The sequence below is a fragment of the Chrysemys picta genome, chromosome 3, assembly GCF_011386835.1.
Source record: "Chrysemys picta bellii isolate R12L10 chromosome 3, ASM1138683v2, whole genome shotgun sequence".
In the NCBI taxonomy this organism is placed as follows: Eukaryota; Metazoa; Chordata; order Testudines; family Emydidae; genus Chrysemys; species Chrysemys picta.
Window position 1 is genome coordinate 61,650,843 of NC_088793.1, and position 13,764 is coordinate 61,664,606.

The following is a 13,764-nucleotide window of genomic DNA, read 5'->3' on the forward strand; positions in this document are numbered from 1 at the left end:
GTGTGTTCCCGTACTTGGACGACTGGCTTCTCGCGGGCAGGTTGGAGGCCGAGGTCCGATCTCACATGACGCTGGCCTTGCAGACATTCGACAGACTCTGCCTCCGGGTCAATGTGCCCAAGTCCACGTTAGTCCCCACACAGAGACTGGACTTCATAGGCGTGACCCTGGACTCGGTGACCGCACGGGCAAGCCTCCCAGAGTCACGGTTCCTGACAATTCAGAGGGCCGTAAGCTCAGTCCAAAAATTCCCCACGACAACGGCAAGGTGTTGCATGCAGCTCCTGGGGCATATGGCAGCTTGCACACATGTGGTCAGACATGCCCGCCTAAGGCTCCGGCCTTTGCAGTTGTGGTTTGCCCAAACGTACCGCCCCAACAGAGACCCATTGGATCGAGTGGTGACGATCCCAGATCAGGTGTTGGGCTCGCTCCGCTGGTGGCTCGATCAACAGCAGGTCTGCAAAGGGATCCCCTTCGCTGCCCCACAGCCCACTCTGACGTTGGTAACAGATGCATCGGACCTGGGTTGGGGGGCGCATCTGGGGGAACTGCGGACCCAAGGGCTGTGGTCCAGAGAAGACAAACTGCTTCACATCAATCTAAAGGAGCTAAGAGCGGTTCGCCTCGCCTGTCAGACCTTCCACGCCACCATAGAAGGTCACAGCGTGGCAGTCCTGACGGACAACACTACCGCCATGTTCTATATAAACAAGCAGGGCGGGTCCCGGTCTTCTCCCCTCTGTCGCGAGGCACTCCAATTATGGGACTTTTGTATAGCCCATGCGATCCACCTCATCGCGACGTATCTTCCGGGGATCCAAAATGGCTTAGCGGACTGCCTCAGCCGATCCTACCGAATGCACGAATGGACGTTGAGGCGAGACGTCCTGCATTCAATCTTCCGGAGGTGGGGCTTTCCCCGGGTGGATCTGTTCGCCACCAAGGACAACAGTCAATGCCCTCAGTTCTGCTCATTCCAGAACCTGAGCCAGGGATCATTAGCAGATGCCTTCACGATCCCATGGGGAGGGAGCCTGAGGTATGCCTTCCCTCCGTTCCCACTCATACACAAGGTTCTCCTCAAGACCCGCAGGGACAGGGCGACAGTCATACTCATCGCCCTGGCCTGGCCATGCCAGCATTGGTTCACGACCCTGCTGGAATTGTCCATAGCCGACCCAATCACCCTCCCCCTCCATCGCGACCTAGTCACACAAGACAAGGGTCGCCTGCTCCACCCGAACCTGTCTTCGCTACATCTCACGGCGTGGTATCTCTCTGGCTGAACGATGCAGAGCACAGGTGCTCTCACCAGGTTCAACAAATCCTCCTTAGTAGTAGGAAGCCCTCTACAAGAGCGACCTACCTGGCAAAATGGAAAAGGTTCTCCCACTGGTGCGAGCCTCAGCACATACAGCCTTTACAGGCCTCAGTTCCGTCGATCCTGGACTACTTACTGCAACTCAAGCATCAAGGGCTTGCGCCCGCCTCAATTAGGGTGCATTTAGCCGCCATTTCGGCTTTCCATCCGGGTGAGTTGGGAGTGTCAGTGTTCTCCAACCCCACAGTGGCCCGATTCCTCAAGGGGCTGGAGAGAGTGTTTCCCTACTCGCGCCCGCCTGTCCCTGTGTGGAGTCTGAACCTAGTCCTAACAAAGCTCATGGGTCCCCCCTTTGAACCCCCTAGCCACTTGCTCCCTCATGCACCTCTCGTGGAAGGTGGCGTTTCTCGTGGCCATCACATCGGCCAGAAGGGTATCGGAATTGAGGGCCCTCACTTCGGAACCCCCTTATACAGTTTTTCATAAGGATAAGGTGCAACTGAGGCCGCACCCCAAATTCCTTCCGAAAGTGGTATCGCAGTTTCACATGGGACAGGACATTTGTCTACCAGTGTTCTTCCCTAAACCCCATACGGACCCTCACCACCGCAGCCTACATACCCTTGATGTTCGAAGGGCATTGGCATTCTACCTGGAACGGACCAGGTCGTTCCGCAGAACACCTCAGCTGTTCATTGCTATTGCGGAACGTATGAAAGGCTTGCCTATCTCGACACAGCGCTTGTCGGCATGGATTGTGCATTGTATACGCACGTGTTATGAGCTCGCCGATGTTCCGGCCCCAGAGATCCGGGCCCACTCGACTAGGGCCCAAGCGTCCTCAACGGCCTTCTTGGCGCAGGTCCCTATCCAGGAGATCTGTAAGGCGGCCACCTGGTCGTCCGTGCATACGTTCGCAGCCCACTACGCGATCCATCATCAGACCAGAGAGGACGCGATGGTCGGACGGGCTGTGCTACAGTCAGTTGTACCTTGACTCCTACCCACCTCCAATGGTAAGCTTGGGAATCACCTAATGTGTAATGGACGTGAACAATCACTCGAAGAAGAAAGAACGGTTACTTACCTTCTGTAACTGTTGTTCTTCAAGATGTTTTGTTCACGTCCATTACACTTCCCACCCTCCTTCCCCTCTGTCGGAGTCTCCGGCAAGAAGGAACCGGAGGGGTCGGGTCGGCAGGGATATATATACCCTGGAGCGGGGCGCCGCTCTGGCGGGAAGGAGGGGGCCCTGCCGGCCCGACGGGAGCCGCTAAGGGAAAAAGTTTCCGACGTCCGTGCACGCGGCGCGCGTACACCTAATGTGTAATGGACGTGAACAACACATCTCGAAGAACAACAGTTACAGAAGGTAAGTAACCGTTCTTTTTATATATCTTTAGTTTTTAGAACCAAGAAATACATCCTTTGATGTCGAGAATTCTATGGGTTAGGAAAATCGATCTTCAGGTTGCAGTGTTTTCTTTTTTTTTCTGGTCCTGTTCTGCTCCTAGACTGGAGCTGTTTTTTATAGTAAAAAGGGGATTTGTGAATACAAAGATGTCATATTAATATAACATTATATGACTTGTTTATATTTCTCAAACTTCTGTTGCACATCTCAGTAAATAGCGTGTAATCACTAAATTATCAGTATTTTTTTTTAAATAGTCACTAATTGTCATCTCAGCTGGCTTTTGTTGTAACATCTTTCTTAACTTGTTCACTAGGTGGATGCATTCTGAAGAACAAATCTAGTCAGTCTCTAGAATACTGTGCAGAATTGCTAGGTTTGGATCAGGATGATCTACGTGTCAGCTTAACCACCAGAGTCATGCTTACAACAGCAGGGGGCACCAAAGGAACAGTTATAAAGTAAGTTCAGAACACTCCACTGTTCAGCTGTAAATGCAAAAGTAGCTCATTTAAAAATAAATGGTAAAAGTGATTATAGATATTTTTTTAATTAATAACTGCATTGTTCAACATACATCTGGTTGTCTGTAAACAGTCTCTAAAACATGGACTTTGATGCAGATTTCTCAGTCTTTCTCATTGCTTTAGTAAGTTAGTCAACTTCCTGATACCAAAGTGCTTGAAACAGTAAATAAAATGCCTACCACCATACCAGTTTTTATTCTCTTACCCCCACCTTCAGCTGTAGGAATTGAATACTATCTGTGTAACAAAAGTAGCAATTATGAGATATTTAATACAATATAAGCAGCATCACTGAAATAAATTGTTTAGAAAGTTCAGCCCTTTGCTTATACATTTGAGAAAGGTCAAATGAACTAAGGCACATGCTTAACCACTTTTAAGTACAAACTGAATCAATTTTAGCATAACAATGATTACTTAAAAGGTAAGGGAAAACGTAGTGTTGTAACTAAGTGTGCAGCACCTTTCAAGATGCAAATGGAGATGGAAGTGAAAAATATTAGCTTGTAAGTAATGGTGATTGTGCTGGTTGCTTGTGGTGGTTATTATAGTAGTTACATTTTAGATCATTTAGTAAAATCAATCTGTTGCCTTTCTGTGTTCTTATATCTGCTTTCATTTTGAAGGATAATGTGATTGCTCTACAGTATTATGATTAAGTAATGATTTTAAATAAATTAAAATTGACTAAGTTTTCTGAATTTTTTTTAAACTTCTGTATCAATGAAGTTGGCATTAAATCTAAATGTATAACAGTAACTTCTTAAATCCATACTTAAACCTCTCAAAATATTTAATTTTCTGTGTTAACAAATATTCATTTAAGGGGACCCTGGCACTGTTAATTAATATTAGGCCTAAAACTTTAATATATGATTGCTATAATCTTGTTGGGAATGTCCTCCAGATTTTAAACTGTTTTTATTTTTAAATATACAATTTTTATGATTGTCTGCAGAAAAATGGGTGATTTTTCCAGTTTCTTGGCAATGAAGTTTGAGCTTCTACTGTTAACAGTTAACTACTGCAGCAAATGATGTTTGCAGAACTGTGTGTACAGTTGCGGTTTATATGCATCAACAAAGACTTAAAGAAAACTGCACAGTTAGCTTTTGTTTCATTAGGAATGTTAGAAAAATAGAACAAGAGGACAAACTAAAATGGAAAGAAGTGTGCTTTAGCCATTAAAAGGGTTATTGAATTTACTTGTGTAAATAGTAATAACACATTAAAAAACCAGAAGTTCCTTTTAAAAGTATTTTTATTATATAGATTTTTATTAAATATTTATATCACTTGAGATTTAAAATGCTACTCATAACTATTGATATCTTTTTTGTATTTTGTAGCACTAAATATTGTCATAATTTCAAAAATAGAGTAAGTGTTGTACATCTATACAAAATAGCAAATGGTTTTGTAAAATGAGCAATAATTTGGTTTAACCTTGGTGTATCATGCTATGGTCTTGAGTGTAAGTTGAGCACTGCAGCAAGTTAGTTAATGTACATTTATATTCTATCATACTTATGATGTGAAAAATTGATCTTAAAACACTTTGGAACACTTGCATTTCTCTGGTCATACTCTGAACTTTAAGGATCTAATGGAGTTGCTTACCACAACATGAATGTAGGTAAGTCTGCTGTTTGAACTGCTGTAGAGATTTTTTTTTTTTTTAAAAGTAGGTAACACTGAGGCCTGCTTCCCGACTGAAGACTATTTAGAATGGTCTCCAGGCTTGAACCATACTAATGCTGATACAGTATTTTAGGTCTCTGTTAAGATTGATTCTGCACCCCACAATATGTGTGCTCTCTAGTCTGCATCTTTTTCTCCCACTACTACATTATACTAAGTGGCTGTTCACTTGTGACCTTTCCTCTCATTTCTAGTTAAATGCAGGGTGGTGGGGTAGGGGCTTCTCCCCAGCAGGGCAGGAGGTCATCTCGGGGCTTCAATAGGAGCAGGGCTGAAGCCCTGGACCCTGTCAGGTGCCCCCTCTGCGGCTAAAGCCCTGAGCCCCAGCAGATGCATCCTGGCTCTCGAACTTCTGAAGATTGTTGTATGTGGCTTGGAGGGTCAGTAAGTTTGGCCACACCTGGAATAAATGGTTGGAATCTTTAGGCAGTGATGTGAACACTTCATCCTGCTTGTCATTGTGTATGGGAAGGGAATTCAATAGTGAGAACTTCAGGATGGCCACTGCCGGTAAAAATTAAAATGGGATTGGAAATAGGAAGGGGGGCATCTGTGAAGGAGTGTTCTAAATCCTCTGGAGCAGACAGGACCAGTTTTCCCCAAATGTTTAAGAACATAAGAGCTGCCATACACACCAAAGGCCCATCTATCCCAGTATCCTGTCCCAACAGTGGCCAGTACCAGAGCTTCAGGGGAAGTGTATAGAATAGGGCAATTATGGAATGATCCGTCCCTGTCTTCCTCTCCCAGCTTGTTTGTATTAAACCTGCTTCCTATTAATTTCATCAGGTGACCCCCTGAAATATAGTTAGAGTAAATAACACTTTTCTATTCACTTTTTCAACACCATTCATGATTTTATAGACCTCAGTCGTATCCCCTCTTAGTTATCTCTTTTCTAAGATCAACAACCCTAATCTTTTTAGCCTCTCCACATATGGAAGCTGTTCCAAATGTCTCTATGGTACTTCTTCTCTAAAAATGACTGTAATAATGGTTTTCCAGATCAAATTTGCTCAATTTACAACTAAAATGACCGATATATATATATATATATATATATATATTTAAACTGCCAGACCTGCATACTCCCCTTGGGTAGGAGTCCAGCTATGTTCTTTCTGACTAGCATGTTTTCATTGGTAACTCTGACACAATGTTAACAGATGCTGTTTCAGGTGGCTATACTATTTTATGCCAGTAGATCTTTTACTGCTTAGTTTTCACAATATTTTACTCTGTGGATTAGTAAGAAGAGCTCTGCAGACCTGAAATCATTGCATTAAGCCCCCTGCTCCAGCCTTATTCTAAACTTATTCAGCTAAGAAAACCACACATTAACAAACTTATCTCTTTCCCTTGTGCCTTATTGAATCTATAATGAAAGCAGATTAGTGTGCACTAGATTTTCATGAAATATCTAGGTTTTACCAGTTAAATAGTTTCAAAAATAATTGGTTAAACCTGTGTTTAATACTTATAATACTTAAACAAAAATGTTTTCTTCTAGATTTAAAGAAACGTATATCCTAAAAAATGTTCATGGTTTCTCCATTTCTGTTTTCTGAGAGAATTAGTAGGTCACAATGAAGAAATAGCTCAACTGAAATAGCTCTGCTCAGAGCATAAAAAAGGTTATGTTCTGCTATGCACAATAGAGCCATCAAGAAGGGTGATGTTAAATGCTCTCTTCATAGATTTATTAAATATTATTCTGAAGTGGACATGCCAAGGGAACTTGTCAGTGACACTAAATGTATCTGTCCTTGTTAGCTTACCTGAAAGAGCAATGGCTGTCTTGCAATGCATAGCCAGAAAATCTACAGATAGAAATAATGTGTTCAGATACAAAATCTGATATTCCTCTCAAAATTAATGCACCTTGGTATCTTTGGTTACTCAGCTTTTCTCCCTCCATGCATCCTTCGAGACAAGAACTGTGCAAGGTGAAATAGGTGATATACTTGGAGAAGATGATACAGTGTAAAATGTTTTCAAATGGTATCATTCTAGCTTCTTATGCTTAGTCTTGGAGTAATACTGCTTGGAGTAAAGCAGTCTTTTACAACCTAGAGTTCACAAACTACAAACAGTTGGGACTACTACCTCAATCTAGATCTGATTTTGGATCACAAAAAAGTCTCCTTTTAGATAGTAAGTAGTTTGATGATATTGCATTATTACTCTGTGTCAGTACCTAATAACTCTCCAACCACATTCCATCATCTCAATGCAATGTCAGGACACTATATTGTAATTCTTTTGTGCATTTTAAGTTGTGAAAAATGCATTTGTAGAACCAGATTTCTCTTTCCATGGGTTTCTTCTGTTTGCAGTAGGTGCTCACAATAATTGTTTTGTGCAGTCCTGGAATTAATATTGCTGCAGTAGTTCAATCTTGAGTAGTTCTAATATTTTTAATAGAATAAATACCCTAGCAGTTTCTTAGCTACACGTGTTAATGATTTAACATCTCAGTTTTTTATAACCATTTACATACTTTATAGCTAAAATAATTATATCCTTAAATAAATATGGTATACTGGATTATATAAGAGAACTGCAGTTGACATGAATTGTTGTGAAGATTACCAGGCTGATCTCTTAAATATATCAAAAGGGAATATAAAGGTACCTTGCCTCTATTTATAAGATAAGATTACTGTCAGTACTTGTTACCATAAGATAAATCAGGAGATACTTAGTGGAAGAAGAGATTGTGTGTTAAGGCTAATTACTATCTAATGTAATGTAGCTGTAGTTGTCCATAGTGAATGGAGTCTTTGCTTTCCTAATTTATCATTTACGATAGAAAGTGATCTCAGACATTAGAAGTACTGTCTTTGAAAACACATTTTTTTCAAGAGAATGTAGTGCTTGTAAAAGGAGACTAACTCTGCTATGGATATACAGAACGAGTATAACATGGACATCTGCACTGTATAAGCTTTCTCACTCTGACCTGCCATTTCTTCTCAACCCTAACTGAAAAAGAGCCCTGTAGGGGTGGTAGGGTAGTTAATGCTTCATAATTATGAAAACCACGACCTCTTAAATGGATGTCAGCAGCACATATTTTAGTTGTGGGGGCTGGGGATAAGTAGATTCTTGTCCGTTTGAAAAGCTCCATATTTGAATACCAAAGCCCCGGGGTGCTAGAACAGTTTTAGTAGTGGGGGTCCTGATGATGGAGACCGTGGAAACCATGCATTTGTTATTACTACTTCAAGCCAGGGGGTGTGGCAGCAACCCCAGCACCCTTAGTTCCAGCACAACTGCCAATGCCCTTACCCTTCAGTCCATCCCACTTCATCACTGATCTTTTTTAACACTAAGACATATAGTTGTTCTCCTAAGAAAAATTAAATTCCATGCCTTTCTTACCCTGCACAAAATTGTAATAGCCATTATCAGCAAAGCACTGTCAATATTGTATTCTAATTTTCTTTTAAAAGAGGTTTACAGCAGGTTTTGCTGGGGGCTTAACAGTTCCATGCAAAATTTTGCTCTTTTAAGGGCCTGATCCTGCACCACTGAAGGTAGTGGGAGTTTTGCAGTTTGATTCAATGGCAGCAGGACTGGGGCTTGAGTGTGTGTTTTGGGTTTTTTACCATATTAAAATATATTAAAAAAAATCTTTTTCCATATTTTGACTTCTATTGAAGCTAAACGTTTCCTTGTTTTAGATGTCTTTCTCCACACATCTAGTTGTACATTGGTTTCTAGTAATAAATGTATAACTTATTGCACATATGAATATCTGACTATTTGATGGATTTCTGTAGGTATATCTATATTTTTGTGATGTCCAGATGATATAATACTTCATTCTTATGTAATTTTTCATATGTAAATCTTTCAACTAGCTTTGAAAAGACTTGCATTCTCAGGAGATTAGATAGTTACTTCATAAAGCCAATATGGTAAATAGACATTTTAAAATACATTTAAACTTAGATTTACTTAACTGGTTTTGGATTTACCCAATGTGCTTTTTCATCATGTATTTTGTAACATTTGAAGTCATAATCAACTTTTTAAACAGTAAAACCAAGAAAGCAATGTGAAGCTGGGAAAAGTACATTGCAGTGTAAAGGCTGAAAATTAAAAAGAAAAACCAAAGGACATGTTCTCCTTTTCCAGACTATTAAAAAAAAACTAAAAAAAAAACAAAAAAAAACCCAGCCCTTCCTTTTTAGCATATAAACAAATTGTCATTTATATTTAGATTTGTGTCCAGTTTTGCATCCCCACAATTACTAATAAACTGATGTCCTAGTCTTTGTAAAAGCATAGTAAACTATAATGAATAAATAAACACAAAGCAAAAATAAAATCATGACACCATCATGGTGGCAGCTGATGAATATTTTGTTACATTGAGGTGTATTTATTTATTTTATTGGCTTTTCTATGGCACTTATCCCTATGGGAGTCTGAGTTTATCTTCACAACACTCCTATGACGTTGGGAAGATTTATCTATATTTTACAGATAGTGTAGTTAGGCACAGAGTGATTGAATTACCCAAAATCACACAAGAAGGCTGTGTCTGAATTGGCACTAGAATCCAGGTTTTCAGTGGTCTAGTCCAGTGCCTTAACCAAAAGATGTCTTCCTCCATCCTTGTAGTCTCAAATGCTTAACAGTGAAAAGATTCTGAAACTTAACGATGTCTCTGTTTTTTGTTTTGTAGGGTACCCTTGAAAGTAGAACAAGCAAACAATGCACGTGATGCCTTGGCTAAAACTGTATATAGTCATCTTTTTGATCATGTGGTAAACCGAGTAAACCAGTGTTTTCCATTTGAGACCTCCTCTTTCTTCATTGGCGTTCTAGATATAGCTGGTTTTGGTAAGTGCTCTTTTGTCTGTCTGTCTGTCTGTGCCAGTTTCATGTTTCCCAGATTATTTAATCAGCTCTACCTATTCTACTGCTATCAGAGATGCAGTGATTCATACATGATTTTGTGGTAGAAAGTTCTTTGGATTTTCTTGTCCTTTATCATTCGTGTATGTGTGCACACATTGTGGGTAGGTACAATGGTATATTAATGATAATTCTGAGATACAAAGGTATAGGGGAGTTTCTCAAGATATTAACAGAATCTCTAAATCACAAATGTGAAGCTGGACAGGTTTATTTGTTTGAAACTGGACTTCAGAACACTGGAGTGTCTACACAGACACCACTTTTTCCTGTGTGTAGCTCTGTCCAGCCTGTGCAGTTTGAGTCCAAGAAAGTTCCCAGACTAGGCATGGCAGAATTGGATTTTTACAGTTTTGGTGGATAATATAGATGTTTATTTTTAAGGATTATTTTCAATTTTAATTGATTTAAAGGTTCACAGATGTGGGAAGCTACTGGGGATGAGGGGTCATACAGTAATTATTTAATGACAGTAGAGGTTGAGAGTCAAAAAGTTAGTTTTATAACCATTAAAACAAATTGGCTACATCACATGTCAAAATATACAAAGTAAATGTCCTTAAATCATGTTCTTAAGTAGCATTTTTCTTAATTTGTCTGTGTGTAAATGTTGATTGTTATCTATGGAAGTATTTTTTCATCAATTTGACATTTACCAACCTTTACTGATAAAAATCTGATCCTTTCCATGACCCTCTGTGGTTTTAACAGCAGCACTGACTACTCACTGTTCTGAGGGGAGCCTTCCTCTTTAGAGGTGTCAGTATAAAGCTGTACTGAGCTGCCCAAGCCTTCCTCAAGATAAAGCCTTGAGTGGGGTCTGGTTCTGGACAACCAATGCGATCAGGAGCAGCACTGAATGTGCTTATAGTTTCTCATACAATCTTAGGGGGAGTGGAGTATACTGACTGATATGCAGATAAGAAAGAGACTGAGGCCTGGTCTATAGTACACACTTAGATCGACATAAGGCAGCTTACATCAAACTAATTATGTCCGTGTACACACTACAGCCTTGTCCTGCCGATGTAAGTGTGCTAGTACACCAACATAATAACTCCACCTCCATGAGAGGTGTAGCGCTTATGTTGGTGTAGTTAGGGCTGTGCAGTGTCTATGTAGACACTGCGTTACTTACATGGTTGCCAGGCTTTCTTGTCAATTTCATGGCTCCATCGCCCCCCCCCCCTCACCTCCCGGCTCCCCACTCCCAGGTGAGCTGCTGCCTAGAGGCTCCCCACTCAGGGAGGTGAGAAGCCTGGGTGGCTGTCTTCCCCTCTCCTCCCCCGCCCCCCCTTCCCAGCAGGGAGCTGAGAGCCTAGGGGGCAGCAGATCTCTCCGTGGGGAGCTGCGAGCCTTGGCTCTCAGCCCCCCACACTGCTCTTCAGTTGGTGGAAGCACTCCTGGTGAGGATGAACACCACAAACAGAAAGAGGGAAATTGGATATCAGCCATCGTAGTGATGGCCAGGGGAGCCACAGGTGGTATGGCTCTTGTAAGGGCTGTGCTGTGAAGTAGCTTCAGGGTGGTAGTGTGGAGATAAGGGCCTTGTTCCACTGCATTCTTGCTGTGTATAATAATAGTAATAACTTGTAATGGAGAGTGTGAGATCAGATATAACTGCAAGTTATTGGTTCCAGAAACATGAACTTTCACGTCCTTTTTATTTCTGGTTTATACCCAACTTATTACAGGTACTATGAGACTCAGTAAAACCACTTCATTCTATATGCTTGTCATGGATCTGAACAAAAGATTTGATGTTAAAATGTTAACTCTACTAATCTTTGCCCCCCCAACATTATATAACTAAATTTTCAGAATACTAATTTATCATAATTCAAAGCAGTTTAACATTTTGTTTTTCAGAATACTTTGAACACAACAGTTTTGAACAGTTTTGTATTAACTACTGTAATGAAAAGCTGCAGCAATTCTTCAATGAAAGGATTCTGAAAGAGGTAATTTATATCCCACTTCATGTCTGAGTAACCCACTGACTTTTCTGAAAAGAAAATTAAGATAAGGGTATGTGAAATAGCAATGCTTTCCATAAATTTTGTTCATTTTCCTTTTAATTACAATTAAAGAACTTTGTGTGTCTGTTATAGTGTAGAGTCAGGTGTATACTTGAGAAGTGTAGTTTGCTTTTGGTTGAAGCATTTTTCATTTGTTGAATATGTCAAATTATTTCCCAGTTTGAGTTGGTTGGTGCTTTGTTCATCTTTGGGAACATGCATTAATGCACCTCACATCTTCCTGTACTAAGCAATTATTATTATTAATTGTAGTGTGTTAACATCTAGAGGCTAGAGTAGACATACAATGGAGACAGTCTTGGATCTGAAGAGTTTACAATCTGAGTATGAGATTATAGGCAACAGATGGGGGTGGGAAACACCAGGAAACAATGACATATTAGTTTGATAAACTGGTCACAGCACACGAAATGCCTAACCGTTGTTTAGTGTAGGCTTTGTGGCAGAGAAGATTTCTAAGGAGGGATCTGAAAGAGGACTACAAGGTGAAATCTAAAATGCTCCATTTTTGTGGCTTTCCTTGTCTTCCCTGTGCAAAAGGGGGGAGAGAGAGTTCAGGGGCCCTTATTAAACTGCATGTGCCCCATGACTGCACAAGTATTTTGGCACTACTCCAACTTCCTGCTTAGCTTTCAGAATTCAGTAAGCTCTCAATTAAGAAATACTTTCTCCTCAAATAGTACTATCAAATGTGACCCATTCTCAAAAGGTAGTGCTCATGAAATCAGTATGTTTGAACCTGATCTAGGACTTCAAAGTAGTGTGGGGGGGAAACTAAAATAACACTTGTGTTCAGGTTGCACTTCTGCTGCATATTGAAAAGACTTTGTAGAAAACCAGTATGATTGGATAAACTACTGGTTAAACTCTGAAAAGGACCACTGGTACTTTGGCTGGAGCAGTCTGAGAAGGGCAAGACTCAGAAACAGCTCCTTATCTTGTGTCTGCCTGTAATATTGAAGAGTTAGGTAGGAAAGGGATAAGAGCATAAGAGGTCAAAATTGTTTATCATATTCCTAAAGAACAAGAGTAACGGATTGGGCAGATTGAAGAGGCTCCCCTGAACACTGGATTAAGTGACCCAGGCTTTTTAGAAGCTCGGGGCAAGAAAGAAGCTGGCTGCTTTGGCACAGTTTCATCCCCAGGAACTAATTAACTTTAATTTTAGGACTGTGTATCTAGGACTTGTGACCTGAGAACGTTTGCTATGTAAGTCACTGAAAGAGAATATCAAACTCCACCATGCAATCAGAAAAGTGACTTTGTAATCATGGTTTAAGAACTTCTGGATGAACTCCCAGATAGAGCTGTTTTAAGTAAAACTGCATCGGTGACTAAATTGTTGGAAAATGAGGTTTTCATCAGACTTGTGAGAGAGATGATTTTTCTTGTCTGAGTACCTTTTTTCCTCAGCATGGCAGGAACATTAAGAAAATGCTTCAAATTCCAAGGCCAAAAACCTTTCTAAAGTCTTGTGGTCACTATGATGACATTTAATCACCTACAAACATCCTGAGCTTTTGGAGTTCTTGGATTTTCTGTTGGATAGATGTTGTCCTGATAGTCTGAGATTGTATGGAGGTAGCAGGGCTTGGAGCTAATATTCTCATCAGTCTTACTAGCTGTATTTAAATTTAATGTACTTCCTTTATAAGACTCACTAAATTATTGATAGCAGTAAGCACTTTAAAAACAAAAAAAAAAGTAAGCTAACATTAACTAAATCTCTTTTGGGTTCGATCTAGTGGTAGCCCTTTTTTCCTAGGAGATTGAAGTTAGAAGGGACATACAAGCTTTACTTTTGAAGGCAAGATAAGACTTTGTCATCTC

The 13,764-nt window shown here is 40.6% G+C and overlaps 1 protein-coding gene across 13 annotated transcripts in view; it reads left to right on the top strand.

Annotated features, from left to right (window-relative positions):
* MYO6 (myosin VI) overlaps positions 1-13,764 on the top strand; it is a 168,041-nt gene that overhangs the window by 86,622 nt on the left and 67,655 nt on the right. For all 13 annotated transcript variants that reach the window (XM_065588044.1, XM_065588054.1, XM_065588047.1 and 10 more), the window contains 3 exons: positions 3,055-3,199; positions 9,663-9,820; positions 11,765-11,856. In XM_065588044.1, the coding sequence (XP_065444116.1) occupies positions 3,055-3,199; positions 9,663-9,820; positions 11,765-11,856 (395 nt within the window). The remainder of the gene's footprint in view (positions 1-3,054; positions 3,200-9,662; positions 9,821-11,764; positions 11,857-13,764) is intronic.